Source organism: Mercenaria mercenaria, chromosome 6, assembly GCF_021730395.1.
Source record: "Mercenaria mercenaria strain notata chromosome 6, MADL_Memer_1, whole genome shotgun sequence".
In the NCBI taxonomy this organism is placed as follows: Eukaryota; Metazoa; Mollusca; class Bivalvia; order Venerida; family Veneridae; genus Mercenaria; species Mercenaria mercenaria.
The window spans coordinates 48,349,829-48,370,358 of NC_069366.1; the positions used below are offsets into that span (position 1 = coordinate 48,349,829).

At 36.5% G+C, this 20,530-nt stretch overlaps 1 protein-coding gene and 1 long non-coding RNA gene across 2 annotated transcripts in view; one reads left to right on the forward strand and one right to left on the reverse strand.

The window, feature by feature from the left end:
• The window catches only part of LOC123548970 (fatty acid 2-hydroxylase-like), a 51,266-nt gene extending 32,903 nt beyond the window's left edge, over positions 1–18,363 (reverse strand). Inside the window, exon 1 of the mRNA XM_045336685.2 lies at positions 17,787–18,363. Coding sequence (XP_045192620.1) covers positions 17,787–18,041 — 255 coding nt within the window. The 5' untranslated portion in view covers positions 18,042–18,363. The remainder of the gene's footprint in view (positions 1–17,786) is intronic.
• Positions 18,364–18,798: 435 nt separating this feature from the next.
• On the forward strand, positions 18,799–20,530 carry LOC128558127 (uncharacterized). The gene is made up of 3 exons (XR_008371534.1): positions 18,799–18,848; positions 19,466–19,718; positions 20,135–20,530. It is a non-coding gene; the product is annotated as an uncharacterized LOC128558127 (long non-coding RNA).

Sequence of the window (20,530 nt, forward strand, 5' to 3'; positions counted from 1 at the left end):
TATGTAAAATCAAGTGACCCCTGGGGCGGGATCAATTTCGACCCCAGGGGTCATGATTTGAACATATTTTGTACAGGACCACTAGGCAATGCTACATGTCAAATATCTAAGCTCTAGGCCTTTTGGTTTATTTTCAGAAAATTTTGAAGATTTTTCTATGTACTGGTCGCAAAGGGAATATTTAATACTAGCCGCCAGCAGGCTGAAGGTTAAAATTATTGATATTTGTGAGGGACTAATCTGTGCTGATTTAGTTGTTGCTCCTATCCACAAAATTAAATCCAATTCTAATTCATTTGATCTTCAATTTATTTATTTTATTTTGTTGGGTTTAACGTCGCACCGACACAGTTATAGGTCATATGGCGACTTTCCAGCTTTGGTGGTGGAGGAAGACCCCAGGTGCCCCTCCGTGCATTATTTCATCACGAGCGGGCACCTGGGTAGAACCACCGACCTTCCGTAAGCCAGCTGGATGGCTTCCTCCATTTGATCTTCAAACGTTGATTCAAAAGAAATTCATATCCCCATGAAATAAATATTTTGGTCAATACCATGCAATTTCATGACTGTCACATTATAACCTTTACCTTGCTAAATTTATAAAATGGACTGGTCCATCATTCAATTTGAACAGTACCACTTATTACTCAAAGGTGTGTTCACTGAAAATTTACTGACTGAATAGCGATCAGTGCAGACCATGATTAGTCTGCACGGATGTGCAGGCTGATCTTGGTCTGCACCGGTTGCAAAGCCAAAATCAAGAGCTGCCAGCAGGCCAGGTTAAATGGTTGCAGAGTAATCAGTATCAATGTTGTGCCCAAAAGTTATGCTCACAGGTGACAGACTTGTCACAATTCGTGCCTGCTGCTTACTGGTTCAAGTTGTAAACCAAATTTTGAAAAAGACCTAAATGACTAAAAGTCTGTCACTACCATCATGACCTTCCATTGAAGAAAAATATAACAATTTTGAAAACAGGTTCTTTTTCCAACTATCTCACTTTCTTTGTTACTGGGGAGTTACAGTAGTATGCTTATACATCTTCTTGCATGGTGGCATCTGGCTGTCTTATATACTTCAAGCTGCCACTTCTACTTATCAAGTCCTACTTCTACTTGGCTTATTATTTTCATTTCCTACATGACATACCTGATAAATGTACTAAATGTTGGAACTGTTTTAAGTGCAATGCATCTGTACATACTATGTCCTCATATTTACCTATTTATTAAAGTCCAATACCATTTTGTTTTTTCATTCTGTAAACAGTCACAAAACTTTGAAATCTTACACTAATGATATGGAAATACTTTATGTAAAGGGAAGTAAATTTACATAATGCCCTCTTTTTAATTCTTTATTTATCAAATTTTTGTTATGTTTATTCTGCAGCCTGCAAATCTGCAACCTGGCATCCAAGTACCAATGGGAATTTGCTGCCGTGACTTGGATACCCTGGTGTCAAAATTATTGCCACTCCATGCCCTTGAGGTACTGCGGAAACAATAACTTGATTCTGTGGGTAGATATTATAAAGTATCAACATTATTCCAATCAATTCATAACTTGCAGAAGTGTTATGCCTGAAAGAGCTGACTCAAACAGCCATCATGGTCAATAAACATGAAAGATTCATTAAAGGCACGATGCTATCAGCCATAGACAATACATTTACATGGGAACTTGTCAAGTAACCACAGAATAGTGCAGGATTACACAATTATACATACAAAAACTGATATCATTTATATCTAGACCAACACTGACATTTATCTAAACAATTCTGGAACTGGAGCCAGAAGTTTTCAGATCCTAGGACAATAGCTTGTAATGTGTTCACGATACCAGGCAATATATTAGAGACAGACAGTAAATGTCTAGGGCTTTTAGACTTCACTTTCATGTAATGCTTGTATGGAGTACAGTTATTGCTGATTTTGCACTCTATCAGACATAGCCAACAAGTGTTTAGTATAATCTTGCTCCCTGTATCATTACATGTAGTATAACCTTGGTACTTCCCTATAACATTGTATGCAGTATAACTTTGATTTAACAGCCCACATGAAGAGCAATTACTTCCCTGTAGCACTGAACACAGTACAACCTAGTTTTAACAGCCCCAATGAAGAGCAATTACTTCCCTGTAGCACTGAACACAGTACAACCTAAGTTTAACAGTCCCAATGAAGAGCAATTACTTCCCTGTAGCACTGAACACAGTACAACCTAGGTTTACCAGCCCCCATGAAGACCAGTTACTTTCCTGTAGCACTGAACACAGAGCAACCTAAGTTTAACAGTCCCAATGAAGAACAATTACTTCTCTGTAGCACTGAACACAGAGCAACCAAAGATTAACAGCCCCAATGAAGAGCAATTACTTCCCTGTAGCACTGAACACAGTACATTTTAGGTTTACCAGCCCCCATGAAGACCAGTTACTTCCCTGTAGCACTGGACACAGAGCAACCTAAGTTTAACAGCCCCAATGAAGACCAATTACTTCCCTGTAGCACTGAACACAGTACAACCTAGGTTTAACAGCCCCAATGAAGAGCAATTACTTAAATGTAGCACTGAACACAGTACAACATAGGTTTAACAGCCCCAATGAAGAGCAATTACTTCCCTGTAGCACTGAACACAATACAGCCTAGGTTTAACAGTCCCCATGAAGACCAGTTACTTCCCTGTAGCACTGAACACTGAGCAACCTAAGTTTAACAGCCTCAATGAAGACCAATTACTTTCCTGTAGCACTGAACACAGTACAACCTAGGTTTAACAGTCCCCATGAAGAGCAAATACCTCCATGCAGCAATGAACACAGTACAACCTAGGTTTACCAGCCCCCATGAAGACCAGTTACTTCCCTGTAGCACTGAACACAGAACAACCTAAGTTTAACAGTCCCAATGAAGACCAATTACTTTCCTGTAGCACTGAACACAGTATAACCTAGGTTTAACAGTCCCCATGAAGAGCAATTACTTCCATGGAGCACTGAACACAGTACAACCTAGGTTTAACAGCCCCAATGAAGAGCAATTAGTTCCCTGTAGCACTGAACACAGTACAACCTAGGTTTTACAGTCCCCAAGAAGAGCAATTACTTCCCTGTAGCACTGAACACAGTACAACCTTGGTTTAACAGCCCCCAATGAAGAGCAATTACTTCCCTGTAGCACTGAACTCAGTACAACTTAGGTTTAACAGCCCCAATGAAGAGCAAAATTTACTTCCCTGTAACAGCCCCCATGAAGAACAATTACTTCCCTGTAGCAATGAACACGGTACAACCTAGGTTTAACAGCCCCAATGAAGAGCAATTACTTCCCTGTAGCACTGAACTCAGTACAACCTAGGCTTAACAGTCCCAATGAAGAGCAATTACTTCCCTGTAGCACTGAACACAGTACAACCTAGGTTTAACAGCCCCCATGAAGACCAGTTACTTCCCTGTAGCACTGAACACAGTACAACCTAAGTTTAACAGCCCCCAGGAAGAGCAATTACTTCCCTGTAGCACTGAACACAGTACAACCTAGGTTTAACAGCCCCCATGAAGACCAGTTACTTCCCTGTAGCACTGAACACAGTACAACCTAAGTTTAACAGCCCCCAGGAAGAGCAATTACTTCCCTGTAGCACTGAACACAGTACAACCTAGGTTTAACAGCCCCCATGAAGACCAGTTACTTCCCTGTAGCACTGAACACAGTACAACCTAAGTTTAACAGCCCCCAGGAAGAGCAATTACTTCCCTGTAGCACTGAACACAGTACAACCTAGGTTTAACAGTCCACATGAAGAGCAATTACTTCCCTGTAGCACTGAACACAGTACAACCTAAGTTTAACAGCCCCCAGGAAGAGCAATTACTTCCCTGTAGCACTGAAAACAGTACAACCTTGGTTTAACAGTCCCAATGAAGAGCAATTACTTCCCTGTAGCACTGAACACAGTACAACCTAGGTTTAACAGTCCCAATGAAGAGCAATTACTTCCCTGTAGCAATGAAAACAGTACAACCTAGGTTTAACAGCCCTAATGAAAAGCAATTACTTCCCTGTAGCACTGAACACAGTACAACCTAGTTTTAACAGCCCCCATGAAGAGCAATTACTTCCCTGTAGCACTGAACACAGAACAACCTAGTTTTAACAGCCCCCATGAAGAGCAATTACTTCCCTGTAGCAATGAACACGGTACAACCTAGGTGTAACAGCCCCAATGAAGAGCAATTTCTTCCCTGTAGCACTGAACACAGTACAACCTAGGTTTAACAGCCCTAATGAAAAGCAATTACTTCCCTGTAGCACTGAACACAGTACAACCTAAGTTTAACAGCCCCCAGGAAGAGCAATTACTTCCCTGTAGCAATGAACACGGTACAACCTAGGTTTAACAGCCCTAATGAAAAACAATTACTTCCCTGTAGCACTGAACACAGTACAACCTAGTTTTAACAGCCCCCAGGAAGAGCAATTACTTCCCTGTAGCAATGAACACGGTACAACCTAGGTTTAACAGCCCTAATGAAAAGCAATTACTTCCCTGTAGCACTGAACACAGTATAACCTTGGTTTAACAGTCCCATTTCCCCTGTAACACTTAATGCAGTATAACCATACCAGTAGTTTTAAAACCCCAATGAACAGCAATTATTTCTCTGCCACATTGTATGTATATAACCTTAGTTAAACAAACCCTCTACAGAGAAAATACCTCTATACAACACTGTAAACAATATAACCTTGGTTTAGTCAATACTTCCCTCAAGCAGCATAAACTCAGTTCAAATTCCCTCAGATAAATTTCTATTGCTCCTGAACAATGAATATTCCACACAGAACCTGAAGTCATTAATAACCTGTCCGTTATCTGGACCATCTAAAATACGAACTGTTTGCTTTTTATTGTATTAAATGAACAACAAAAGCAACAAACATCAGTGTCAAAAATTCCTTTCTTAAACAACATCAATCCATCATCTGTCAAATAGCTTAATAATATCTTGCCATAGATGAAAGAGGTTGTGAGAATGTTGGGCACAAATATGGACAGATATAATATCATATACTGCATAAAAAATAAATTTGTCTTAATATTTACAATAGCTGGAATCAAAATATTATATATCCTAGATAAAAATCAAGGCATGTCTGCAAATACACAACTTAATTAATACAAGACACACATTTTCTAGAAATAATAGATGGACAGACAGCCTGGATTTAGGCCCTGGAAGCTTCTCATTCAATCTATATTCATGCATTCTAGCACACTGAAAGAATAGACATTATAAACATGTACTAATCCTCTGCTGCTGCATGAATTTTTCATCTTTATATCGGCTGATCACTAACAAAATCAATGCCATGCCCTTTTTAAATGGCATAATGTTTTCTTTTATTCTACTGTTTTAGAATGCATAAATTTTGTAGCATTCAATCAAAATCTGCATGCCTCTATTACATGCTTCATAAAAATGGTGGTGGAAGAATTTTAGATCCCGAAAAGTGATAAAGGTGTTAAATTTGGGGGTTGTCATTAATGAAGTCCAACTTTCTCAGATAAAAGTTAACACCTCTTTTACTTTTTCCTACAACAGACAAGAATATAAGTCTATGACAAGAGATCACAGAGTGATCTTGGCGCCCACCATTGAGCCATTTTTAAATGTTCCAAATTTCAAGACTAGCTCAAGGTCAAAATCAAGGTCAAAGTTCATTTCGGTAAACAAAACTGTGCATGTGGTCCATGCATGTGGTCCAAATTTGAAAGCTGTAGCTTGAGAAATGTGAAAGGTCACTAGATCAATTTCAAGGTCAAAGTTCATTTTGGTACACAAAACTATGCATGTGCTTCGAATTTGAAGGCTGTAGCTTGAGAAATGTGAAAGTAGGTACTAGGTAAAAATCATAGTCAAATTTCAATTCAGAACACAAAACTATGCAAGTGGTCCAAATTTGAAGGCTGTAGCTTGAAAAATGTAAAAGTAGGTCACTAGGTCAAAATCAAGGTCAAATTTCATTTCGGAACACAAAACTATGCATGTGGTCCAAATTTGAAGCCTGTACCGTCAAAAATGTGAAAGTAGGTCACTAGGTCAACGTCAAGGTCAAAGTTTGTTTTGGTACACAAACCTATGCATGTGGTCCAAATTTGAAGGCTGTAGATACAGAATTGTGAAAGTTGGTCACTAGGTCAAAGTAGGTCACTAGGTCAAGATCAAGGTCAACTCATGTCAAGGTTCATCTTGACACTCAAAACTATACATGTGGTCCAAATTTGAATGTTGTAGGTTATGGACAAGAAGATTTTAAAAGTTTTTCCCTATATAAGTCTAAATGAACCATGTGACCCCCGGGGCGGGGCCATATTTGATCTTAGGGGGATAATTTGAACAAACTTGGTAGAGAACCACTAGATGATGCTACGTTACAAATATCAAAGCCCTAGGCTTTGTGGTTTGGACAAGAAGATTTTCAAAGTTTTTCCCTATATAAGTCTATGTAAACCATGTGACCCCCAGGGCGGGGTCATATTTGACCCTAGGGGAAGCAAAGCCATATATGACCTTTGACCCCAGTTCAAGAGTTACAGAGCGGACACGAAACAAACTAATATGACCTGTGACCCCTAAGTGTGACCTTGACCTTGAAGTGAGACATCCAAAACATGCTCTCTGCACGTCATTTCGATGTGGTGAACATTTGTGTCAAGTCTGTTTGAAATCCTTCAAGGGGTTAAAGAGTTACAGAGCAGACACGAAATTGCTAACAGACGTACAGACAGGGTTATAACATAATACGTCCCTTCGAGCGTATAATAAAGAATGGCCTGATTTAGTGGTATTTAACCTATATACATCGTAATGACAGCAGTGGTATAGCTAGAGGCCTGGGAACCAGTAATTAAGTAAAGAGGCAGGCCTGACCCCTACTTACAGTTGCCTATGTGCGTATTTATCTCTAAATTTATTTTAACTAACCAAACTGGCACTTCCTGGTGACGTTTGTTTGTTTGTTTTGGGTTTAATGCTGTTTTTCAACAGTGTTTCAGTTATGTAACGGAGAGCAGTTAACCTAACCAGCTTTCCTGGATTCTGTACCAGTAAAAAGTTGTTCTCTGCAAGTAACTGCCAACATCCCGACACGAATCCCAGGTGGAGGATGAATGGTTATTTAACAAAGTGTCACGGAGAGTATACGCCTCGCCCAAGGATCGAACTCACCACCCATCGATCCGCAGAGCTGCACTCTCCCTATTGTGCTAAGCAGGTGGACTGTTAATGATTAAGTGGAGCTTTAGTAAGAATATCAGCCATGAGTAAGTGAAGTTGAAAGACTTAACATCTGACAGAAAAAACTGTTGTGTAATACATCATTTTGTGTAACCTCTAAATAAAAACAAATAGTGGCTATAAATAATGATATAGCAGTATTTCACAAGATCAAAGCTCGGGTAAGTTTCATGTAACTAATCTATGACCTAAGTTATTTGATTTCTGGGAAAAAACTACTTTCTAATCTACTTCTTAGTGATATATGTATGGCATGTCAAATGTTGTTATCCGTATTTTTAAATATTGTACTCTATTACCTTCTATATAATATATGAGTGTTTAATAAATCTAGATTTATTTTGTAAATTGTAGCATTTGTATTCTACATGATTGTTCTCATTTATCTAATAACTCATGATTTATGTTATATATACAGTATATTACATTTATTACCTATACCTTATTACCTATAAAAGGTAAGGGTAGTTTAATTAAATTATTGGACCAAACTAAGAAAATGATTTACATACAGGTGGAAGCAAACATTCTACAGGTAGCTAAAATGTAAACATATATAAATGAAAAAAAAACAAAAAAATAGAAGTCCCTGTTATTTCTCATAAAGATAGGATAAAAAGGTTCTTCCAAGGAATTATTCAGAAGTTGGTGCAAGGCAAATGATTATTCTTCCCATCTCTCCCTATTTAGTAATCATTTGAAAGTGCGAGATAAAAGAGAGGGAAAGAAAAAGGATTCAAAATTTTCAAATACTCAATCAACTACCTGTGTTGCATCAACATCTACAAAACAGACACAAATCATATTATAATGAATTACAATGAAATCCTGTTTCATCTGACAACTAACAAGAGCTGTCCGTAAGACAGCCAAGCTCGACTATTCGAAATATTGTCCCAGAAGCAGGAAAATATTACCCAAAATGTTAAATATCAAAAGAGTTTTTAAGTTCAAAAAGGGACATAATTTAGCCAAAATGAAGGTCAGAGTTATGGGACTTGCTGCTATCAACTAGTTTTATAACCCCAAAGACACATGTGAAGTTTCAATTCAATATCTGCATTAGTTTTGGAGATAGTAACTTGCATGTAAAACTTTAACCAGAATTTTCCAAAAGGGGGCATAATTTGCTCAAAATACATGTCAGAGTTATGGAACTTGACCCAGTGAGGTTGGTAATTGACCTAGAAAAAGAATAAATAAGTTTCAAAGCTATATGCCTTTAAATGATAGCTGTATGTACTTACATGCGAAAAAACTTAACCAAGGTGTGACGCTGAAGCCGACGCCAGGGTGAGTAGAATAGCTAGACTATACTTTGAATAGTCAAGCTAAAAACTATCCTGTTTACAAGTCACTGAAAATAAAGGAATATCAACATAACTTAACTATAGTTATGTGACTCTCATGTGACAAACGCTCATCTGAAAAAATATATACAACCAAATTTTGACTAATTACAATTGTTGTTTCAAACAGATCACTTAATTTTCTGACCCTAAATATCTTCAGCTAATTCATTCAAAACAAGATTTATGATGGTACATTTATCTTTGCTTACAAATATATCTTTAAGCAAAGTTTAAGGTAGTAAACCTCTAATAATGTAATAACGACTGTGTCATTTTAGGTGAACTCCATAATGCTATTTTGACATTCATAATAACAATGTTATAATAGCCTCGTCAGTTAAGGCGATCTCCATATGCTATTTTGACATTCATAATAACAATGTTATAACAACCTCGTCATTTAAGGCGATCTCCATATGCCACTTTGACACTGGTACTAACAATGCAGTAATAACAAATGTGCCAATGAAGGTGATCTCCATATGCCATTTCGATATTTGTAATAACAATGTAACGACAACTGTGTCAATAAATAACAATGTTATGATGACTTTGTCAATTATGGCGATCTTCTCATGCCATTTCGACATTCACAATAACAATGTAAACGATCTTTATAATGCCATTTCAACATCAGTAATAACAATGTAATAAAAACTGTGTCAATTAAGGCCATCTCCATATGCTATTTCGACATTCTCCAGGTTTTAACAGAATACCATGTGCATTACAATTGAAGACTGCTGCGTAGGTTCACATGAAGACATAACTGGAGAGTAAACTTGCTGGTGAGTAAAATTACAGGTCCACTACCTTAAATAGCATAAATTCCATGATTAACGCCCCAAGTGTGTTACAGTTTGCAAGGAGGGAGGTAGGAGTATTTCTTTACCTTTTTAACACCTTTTTTTATTCTTTTAGTCAATATTATGAATTATAAATCAAACTTCTTATGAATGAATATATGGTTTAATATTTATGGGTTTTTTTAATCTCCATCAGCTGTACTGATTATAACAGGCATTGAAAGCTGTCTATTGATAGCCATTAAAGGCTCATAATGTCTGTGCCTATAATCATGTGGCTGCTATATTTTTGTTATGAACATAAACTATGTCTATTTCCTATTAAATCCTATTTTGACAATCGTTTTCTTATAAATGCATTTGCTCAAGATCTGAATATCAACTAACTTAGTCAGAAATATTATTGAATAAATGATTACCTCCCTTCATTGCTCTAACTAAGAACCATGTAATTATATATACATATAACATCTAAATGGATTGCTGTTTCACCTGATTTTTAACACAAAATTAAAAGCCTTTAATTGCTATCTGTTTTAAACGTTTTGATGTACATGAACATTCTGAAACACAAGCATTTACATGTACATGTACATGTACATGTACTTGATTAGAAACAGCTGCTGTACTGATATTATACAATATACATTCACTACGAAAAGACATCCACATCTGATTACTCCTTATATGGAAGAAAATGTAGCATTTACATTAAATTTGACAACTTAAAGATTACCTGTAACCTTTAACAGCAAATAACTACATGTATGTTGCACAAATTGAAAATATAACTCTGTCAACTTCATGTCTTTGTACAAAATTTCTTGGGGTTGGGGTGGAAAAGTTTTAAAATTGTTCACTGTTGTTGTTGTTGCTAGGCTGTTGCCATGATGATAAAAATTTGACTCTTGCCTACAACCAAAATATAAATCATACTTCCTCATTTTTAAATTTCTGTAACAGATGAATAGATTCAGCTAAACTTTTGAACTGCATGGACACAGCATGCTTTCAGTCCAATAAACCTGCCCGATATAGCCTTAAAACAGTTACTGTATATAGGTTACACATGATGTTTTATTGTACTATTTTGTATGATATAAAGACCTGTCTAAGGTTACACAACATATAAAATACATTTGGCTGCTGTTTAAACTATATGGTTTCAATACTATACTGTAGCTATTGCCACAGTTCTAGTTTTATTAAGTGCAAGTCAACTAAAGATACTTCAAAAATCAATCCTTTATAATATAAATAAATTCCATCAACTATTATAGTTATTTACAAACAGAACATATGCTCTGTATACATCAAAATATTGATCTCCATGGTCAACTTTTAGTACAATAAATTCTTCACTGGATTTCATTGATCCTTGTTGAAGAGATTTGTTTGTAGACCTATATCAACACAAATATTACTTCTAGCATAAACATTCCTTATCAATCAAATCTCTGTACAGATCTAGAAAGCTCTGTGATATATAAGGAATGAGTTTTTTCATCTGGAACAGATGTATTATGGAAATATACAATGTAGATACAGTCTACAATGTTATCTCTAAGGTTCACACAGAAACAATGTAGCTGAATTGGTATCCCCTCTTGACCTTCAAGGTCACCAAGTTATATAAATATCATCCAACTCTGATGACTTATGACCTTGACATTGGACTGCAAAAATTGGAACATGGGTTCTGCATGTCACCTAGATAAGTGGAATACTCAACTCAAGTTTCATAAATAGCATTCAAGGGTTTAGAGGATATTATAGGCTTGTGCAGGAATAAAACTTAAAAGACCCAACCTAACTTGGCAATTTTAAACATGGGTTGTGCATCATGTCATCTTGATAACATGAATACTAAGTAAAGTTTCATAAATATCCTTCTTGGAGTTTAGACAATATATACTCAAGTCCAAGCTTGTACACATTTCAAGATAAAAATATTCCTTTGATAATACTGGGCTTGGGAACTGAAAGCCCATTTTAAGATAAAGAAGATAAAATGCATAACTATAGGAGTTTCAAAAGTAAATATTGCACATCAACCAAATGAAGTAATACATGCAATACTTTGCTAATAAGGCAGTCTGAAAGACAGCTATTTCCCCCGCCACTGATATGGATAGTGAAAGGGTTGATGGTATTGAATGGAAGCACTGACGTTGTTAAGTATATTTTATAGTCCATGTATGATGACATCAATGAAAGGAGTTTAGGAGATATACATTCTCATCCATCAGATGTTCGTCAAAATCCCGAGATGAACCACGGTAGACCTCTGGTATGCGAGAATGGGAGATATAGAGCGCACACAAAATGGAAGGCTCAAACCTTTGACCTTGAGTTGTGACCTTGACCTTGAGACAACATGGCTGACTCATCATTCTGCGCATTGTCTTGATGAGGTGATCATTTGACCCAAGTTTCATGAAAATCCTGCAAGGGGTTTAAGAGATACAGAGCTCAAACCTGTGACCTTGAGTTGTGACCTTGACCTTGAGCCAACATGGCTGACTCATGAGTTACGCACACTGTCTTGATGAGGTGATCATTTAACCCAAGTTTCATGAAAATCCTTCAAGGGGTTTAAGACATACAGAGCGGAAACAAAATGGAAGACTCAAACCTTTGACCTTGAGTTGTGACCTTCACCCGACATGGCTGACTCATGGGTTCTGCACAATGTCTTGATGAGGTGATCATTTGACCCAAGTTTCATGAAAATCCTTTAAGTGGTTGAGGAGATACAGAACAGACACAAAATGGATGGCTAAAACATTTGACCTAGAGTTGTGACCTTGACCTTGAGCCGACATGGCTGACACATGAATTCTGTACATCGTCTTGATGAGATGAACATTTGACCCAAGTTTCATGAAAATCCTTCCAAGGGGTTTAGGAGATACAGAGCGGACACAGTGTCGAAGACCATGCATTTCTTATCAAAGTTATGGCCTAGACAAGCTCTAAAATGACCTTTCACCCTAACTGTGACCTTGACCTTTGCAAAAGAACCTGGGATTTGTACATGACACTGAGGTTAACAGTCATGCCAAATATAAACAAGATTCCTCAATGCATGTCAAAGTTATGGGCCGGACAAGATCTGACATCACCTTTAACCTCAAACTGTGACCTTGACCTTTATAGGAACCTGGGGTTTATGCATGACACTTTATGAAATATAAACAAAACTGCTCCATGCACGTCAAAGTTATGGTCCGGACAAACAAATCCGTACACACGCATGCACTGCACATACACCGAACAGCCATTTGGAAGACTATGTCTTTGCTCCCGCAAGCAGACTCGACAAAAAAGGAATATTTTTTACAAAATGAAAGCCAGCCTAGGATTATGTAACTTGCCATGTGAGGTCTACTTAAATTATGATGGGAGAAAGTCATGTGTGAAGTTTGAAAGCATTTGGTCTAGTAGTTTCTGAAAAACCTGTTTCAATGCAAAATTTTGACCTGAAGAAAGGGGCACAATTTTGACAAAATAAAAGCTAGAGTTAAGTCTGTCCCTTAAGGAAATCTCATGATGCCATGAAGTTGGCCTAGTAGTTTTAGAGAAACCTGCTTCCAGACAAAACATCTATGACAAGGACGCCGATTTTCTCGAAAGGGTACATTACAATAACAAAAGCTCGACTGTTTAAAATTTTTCATATCAATTAAACACATTTTCTCATAGGGATCTTACTCTACGTAATAGGTATCTTTGTTCCTGAAACAAATCTCTCATATACGAAAAGTTAAATGTTGTTACGTGTTGCTTAAAATTAACTGATCACCTTTCAAAGATAACTGTTGTGCACTAAACAATTTAATAATTTAAGCTACATTATGGTAAAACCTGTCATTTGGAGCTGTCCTTTATACAGACACCTACAACGAAGACTGACTTGTCCAAAAGTTTGCTTTTATTTTCATAAAGCTTACCGAATTTCGTATGTGGTAATTTGCATAAATCACCTAGATATAATTAATGCATGTACATAAAACAAGGCAAGACCTTGAATTGTAATGACCTTGCATTAATTAAATTTGAATTTACAGGGTTGAGAATGTAAATGAATCTTCTTCTAGCTGGGAAACAATTGTTTAAGTGACTTTTATGGCATTTTTCATGTCATCTACAACATGCAAGTTATTTTTTTTAAATTAATTACTTGTCCTCATAAAGTGAAATGTTTTGTGTCACAATCCATTGTCTTGTTTGTAAACAGAGGCAGGGATCTCGCGAGTTGGCGACTTGAGCGAAATAGTCGCTTTGGAACTTCAAACTTCGCTCAAATCTAACCTAAAAGCGAAATGCAAGTCACCCGATTTTCTTTGATCAGCACTCGCTAATTACCGCTACCTGGACTGTTGACAATTTGCACAGTGTCAAAGTGAATGTTGAATACAAAAACACACGCCGATAGCAAAATTTAAGCTCCACCTACTTCAGGTACTTGCGAGATTTTTGCGAATCAAATCCTCAGATTCACCAGAGACGATTGTGTTGAGCCAATTAGGGCCGCAGTTATTTTAACTAACTTTAGAGTGATTTTTCCCCTTTTTGCTATTGGTTACCAGGTTACGAGCACAGCTTAGCTTTGGCCATTTTTCAGTTATCATGGATAAGTACTACAGCTAAATAGAGTCATTTTACCTATGCTCGACCAGCCAAGTGCTCGACCACTATTTATAAATGTACATGTTTATTGAAATAAACCGTTGAACTCACGGTTTTTGTTCATTTATTTCCTTCCCAGCATCCTTGTATGACATCATACATATTTGATCTAGATCTTTAAGGGGCTTGTTTGTTTACAGACGACAGCTTCTTTGCATCTGTGAAAATACTTACCGTGAATCTCCTCTTGAAAATGATGCGTCTTTCCCGAATTCTTTAAGAAGAGTACTGGAACAACGTATTTTATAGTCTTCTAATCTTTATTGATAATTTGACATAAGCTTATATCTGTAAAATATCGACTTGAAAGTAAAATTTAAGATGTAAACAAACACGCCCACCTCTCGAAAGGTCAAAACAAAAATGGCGCCTTCATTAGTTGCGTCATGTAGACGCTTGGGATAAAAAGATTCACCGCGCCATAAGACAAGTTGGATAAAACGATTATGGACATTTGACTTTTTGAAGTTTTTAGGTTTGTTTGATTGTTAAAACAGTTCGATTTCTTGTTAAATTACTTGATGGATACTGCAGACACACCATATACCAATGTTCCTTTTGCCCGCTTTTCAGGAGGTGTTTCTATCTCTTGTTTGAAAGTCTGAAACTTATTGATTTTAAAATCTGAAAACAGAACTAGAAAATATGAAGTTTTGACTATAAAAATATTTGTTTGTTTGATTTTATAATTACCTCAGAAAAAAGAAATCGGTCTGGTCGAGCATAGGAAAATGTCACTTTAAAATTTAGTGTTTTGCACCCTATAGTATGAACCGCGCCATATTTTATCCTGATCAATGTCAGCCAAACGCTTGGGTGGAAATTTACCAATAAAAGTAGGTCAATTCAGAAACTAAACGTTTTCCACAACCTTGTCAGTTTTTAATTTGTTCCGAGAAAAAATACTTGTAAATCTGGTCGAGCATAGGTAAAACGAGTCTAAACATCCGGGGAAATTTGCAATAAATTAGAAAAATAAATCACACCCTTCAAAACAGCAAGCTTATCAAATAAAACTAGAAGATGCTTTTGTAAAAAAGCGCATGTCTCCCCCAATGCATAGTCGTATATGCAAGAAGTCAATAGGGGACAAGAGCGAAAGTCAAAGAGACACTGATGGTTGGCTGCAATAGGGATCACCTACTTGGCATGTCCAATCATCCCACTAAGTTTCAACATTCTGAGCCTAATGGTTCTCAAGTTATGAATTGGATACGGTTTTCCATGTTCGGGCTCCTATGACCTTGACCTTTGACCAAGTGGCCCAATCATCCTATGAAGTTTCAACTTTTTGGGTCAAGTTGTTCTCAAGTTACTGACCGGAAATGGTTTTTCATGTTCAGGCCCCTGTGACCTTGACTTTTAACAAATTGACCCCAAAAATGATAGGGGTCATCTCCTCTGCATGACCAATCATCCTATGAAGTTTCAACATTCTGGGTCAAGTGGTTCTCAAGTTACTGACTGGAAACTGTTTTCCATGTTCAGGCCCATGTGAATTTGACCTTTGATCAAGTGACCCAAAATCAATAGGGGTCATCTAGTCTGCATGTCAAATCATCCTATTAAGTTTCAACATTCTGGGTCAAGTGGTTCTCAACTTACTGGCCTGAAATGGTTTTCCCTGTTTAAGCCCCTGTGACCTTGACCTTTGATGGAGTGACCCCAAAATCAATAGGGGTCATCTCCTCTGTATGATCAATAATCGTGTGAAGTTTCAACATTCTGGGTCAATTAGTTCTCAAGCTACTGACCGGAAATGGTTTTCCTTGTTCAAGCCCCTGTGACCTTGACCTTTAACGCAGTGACCCCAAAATCTATACGAATCATCTACTCTGCATGACTAATCATCCTATGAAGTTTCAACACTCTGGGTCACATGGTTCTCCAGTTATTGATCGGAAATGATTTTCCATGTTCAGATCCCAGTGATCTTGACCTTTGATGGAGTTTCTATCAAATCATTAATGCATAAAATTATAACTCACTGAACATTGTTCTTTAAATTTACATACATACTGGGTTTAGCCAGTACAGGATAATTTTGATTTTCATTGGACTAGTTTAAACATATTTATTTCTGAAATTGGACTAAATACATGTGAAGAATAACACAACAAACATTAAAAATGTATCATGTCAGTATGCATATGTCAGTACGTATAACTATAAGTCTACATGTACCAGCAAGTAAATCAAAAAGATGAAAATTTCAACTAATTAAAAGTCTAAATGCAAAAATTACAGGTGCAGTGCTCCACACTTTTGGTGCAATTGGGTATTTACCCATCACTTTTTGTCTGAACTGGGTGTTGGAAATCTGAATTGGGTAAAATAATTTTATAACTATTACCCAGCCTTTTCAGAAGTAATTGGGTATTTGCTAAAACCAATTGGGTTAACATTTAATGTTTTCTGGGATACTTCCGTTCCATGGTGTTTTTTTGTACTTTTAATGCAGTCGGAGATCAATTCATCCACAATATCCCGAATGATGTGTTCACCATAATATGTGCTCTCCCGTAAGATATTGGCCAGTATTGGTGACACTATATCATCACAAACAGACAACTGTCTTTGTTGAACAGACCTATTCTGCCGTAAACATAACCAGTCTCAGGGCACTCGTTTGGCCATTTTTTGGGCCAAATATGTGCTCCATTCCCCTCTTAAAATATTATGTTTTTTCGCCTTTCTTAGAAGAAAATTCCCCTGATAACAGCTTGTTTGACACAACTAGGTAAGAACTCTCTTTTAAGTTATATAAATTATAGTAGTGCCTCAAAAGAAGCTTACTACTGCTATATAGTTACATTAATTAGAATAACTGTATTAATAAGTGTGAAAAGTAGTAACATATATAAGGCTAAAAACTTGCCCTTTTTGTCTTAAAACGACGAAAAATTCCCCTTCCTGAGGGTATGGGTAACTGTCCCTTAGACAAGCTTACTGTCGCTGAGTGGCTGCTTTTTAATTTCTGACATTTGCAGCCACCTGACCGTCACAATATAAAACAAACTGTATGCGTCAGATTAGTTTGACTACCTGTCCCCAAAAGCTGTCTAGTGTCCTGAGTCTGTTGTCTAGCGTTTAAGTCTTGTACCCGTTCTATAATACGGAAAATGTGATATGCAAGCTATCTTTAATGAATTGGGTATTAGAATTTTTTAATTGCGTTTCAGTACGCACACATTATAAATTCAATCGGGTTTTCTGCAACTTAAATAATTTTAATTACGTAAATACACAGCTTATCTGGAGCTCTGCAGGCGTATCCTTCAAACCCTGAGATCACACTGCATTGAAATGATTTGAAATCTAGTTCCAGGGCATATAACTTTAGAGGTGTCTGGATAGATCTATCAATCTTCAAAAAAAATAAATCAAAATTTTAAATAAATGACATGTTTCACGTACACGATATTGATAGATTACATTTTAACATTTCGTCCTTGCTTTCAAGATAACATAACCAGTTCTAAAATAAATATTGAACGGTCTGATAACCTGTGCCATCATGATATGCCGACTCCGTGACATGTTGCAGGTAAAATCAACTTCAAATATCACACAATTTCGCGACCTTTTAACAATTTTACAAATCAAAACCATACTTACAACTCCATTTGTAGTGCTATACTCTCCAATATAATATCTGTCTAAAATTTTGAACGCCGCAGGTGAATGTCTGTGAATTTCTAAGGATTTCATAAGTTGCGTAACGTCCTGTCCAACACGATTTTCAATTATTTCTCGACCACCTGGGTGACGGTCTGCAAAGTCGGTCACATCATAGATTTTCCCTGAATGTAAAATACACAATCTCCCACTTTTTATCTGGCACCGAAATGCCGCATCCTTCGCATTTGACATTTTGTTTGGACACACACACACACCCGAGTACGCGTTCACTCAAAATAGAAACTGTTGTGTATTGCAAATTAGGTCAAAGGCAGCAGCCTCGTTTTCACCTTTCCAATAGACGAGTTCCTTGATTTTTTGTGTAAAAACTATGCGACGGCACTTGAAAAAGTACGTTGGTGTACCCGACTCAGGTACCAATTAACAACAATTATGATACGTCCAATTACCAGTATTATATCAATTAACACAGGTGATTTCATTATATATTAACGCCAGCACATCTTGATCACGCGTTTTCTAACTAAGAAACATCAGTGGTAACTAATTATAGCGACTACACATACTTACTCATCGGGCACAGTTAAAAAATATAACGCTGTTCAAAACATCCTATTAGATCTAGTTGGACACACTTTCGGTAATTCAAAATTAAATTTGTAATTACAGCTATCTGTTTAATTTATTTGATAACACTAATTTAATCCAGTAGATATATTTAAATTTTTGCCATTCAAAAAGAATTAATGAGCTCCGTTGAAAATACAAAACAAAAAATATATAATCAAAATTTAATATAAAAAATCATTATATACAGCACACACACTGACAAGTTTTAAAGACAGACAGTTTTAAATACGTAACAATGTACTTTGGGAATAAAAAAATAATCTGCACGGAATATAAAAGAAATGAACGCACGTGACCAAAATTACCAGCCAAAGAGGTCTACAGTTTCAGGGGTGGTATAGTACGTCATCAACAGGTGCACGCAACACTTCCCGATGCGGCTTTTTTGTGTCAAAACATCTCGATTCGGTGAGTAAACTTGCGATTATTACATTGATAACTAATAGATTTGGAAATGACATATAGTCGAAAGTACCCGCACATGCGTCTAGTTTATCATTTACGTTTGCATTTTTCAAGAAAGCCTTCCGTTTAAGAGAACATTCGTGCACAATGCACTTCATGGAAACACTTCCCTATTCACCACATCATATTATGTCGCATAACAAGAGTTTACATGCATTTCTGATAAATCCAAGCATTGACGGGTTTTCTTTTATGGTAAACCGATGTCAGTGATACCTTGATTAGTCATTAGAATCTAAACTTTCCGAAAAATCAGTAAACTAAAATTTCGCCTTCCCGGTTCACCAACTGAATTGATGTCCTTCCCGGCTCACCAGTTTCCAGCATGACTAACATCGGGCTGGTGCTCATGTAAATGTGATCACGCTTGCCTAGAAGTTTTATTAATTGGAATAATTAATTGTTAGAGTGCTTGCACTAGATGGTCCGTAAACTTCATTTAAGCATTTGAAAATAATATTGAAAGAACGAGGCATATCTTGAACATATGTTGTATACTATAAACGTGCATATGTATGATATAATTATGTTCTATCATGTCCTTATATTTGTTATTTTAGGTACATGAAAGATGAAAAAGGAAACAAAACTTCTAGTCTGCATCAATGGAATTGTCATTATATGTTATAAAGGATTGCTGAGTGATCGGCATGCAAGACATAATTGACGTATTATATTTTCCGAAAGCTGTACGACATAATATTTGAGAAGTGGAGAACACCCTCTAACGGAATTACCCCAGACAAGGATTTCAACGCTCAACTAGGTCTCCGTACCAAACTTTGTCACGACTATGTCAGTTGCTGTTTGAAGGTATGGATATTAATAACTGATTTAATTTCAACAATGTTACAGTAGATAAACCTTAATAAAGGGTATAGTTAGATAGGCACTTCGACACATGATAATATAAATAAAAAGTATTTTGGAAACCATTAGTTAACTTGTTACTCTAATTATTTTTTCATGATAACTATATATGGCGTGTCAAAATAGTCTAGTATGATGGCTTTGATTCCGAACTTGAGTACAAGGCAAGACTCGATGAGACAAATAAGAATATGCATTGATAATTATGCTAAGTAAAGCAAAATTATATAGTTAAATTATTATCATGTGCTATTTTTTAAAGGAGCAACCTTTTGATATATTTTTAAAGGTATAAAGTCGCACTAATGCAGTTTAGTTTTTAATTACATGCTACTATTTAATTTTGTTTAACGTTTCAGGGCCAAGTGATCATCACCATTGCTTGGGAAAAATGAGAAATTACTGTATCGCGCCAACGAAATGTTCTTATTAAGGAGTTTTAGATGTGCGCAGGGAAAGACCAAGAGTGACTGCAACCGAATTATAATTACCACGTAGTAGAATGGGACATCGACTGAATCTACACTAGAAAGCAGTTCAGGATTTAACATTTGACTAATGTTCAGATTTTGCTTGCAAATCTTAGTGCATCCAATTACATGTTAAAACTCGAAGTGAGCTTGAACAGTGGTAGAACAATTTTACATGCAATGCAAATTATTTTGCTTTTCTTAAACTGTTTAGTTGTTAAAAATGTTGTTGTGTAAAAGATTATTTAAAATAGGAAATTTTACTGATTTTTGATTTATACCCTT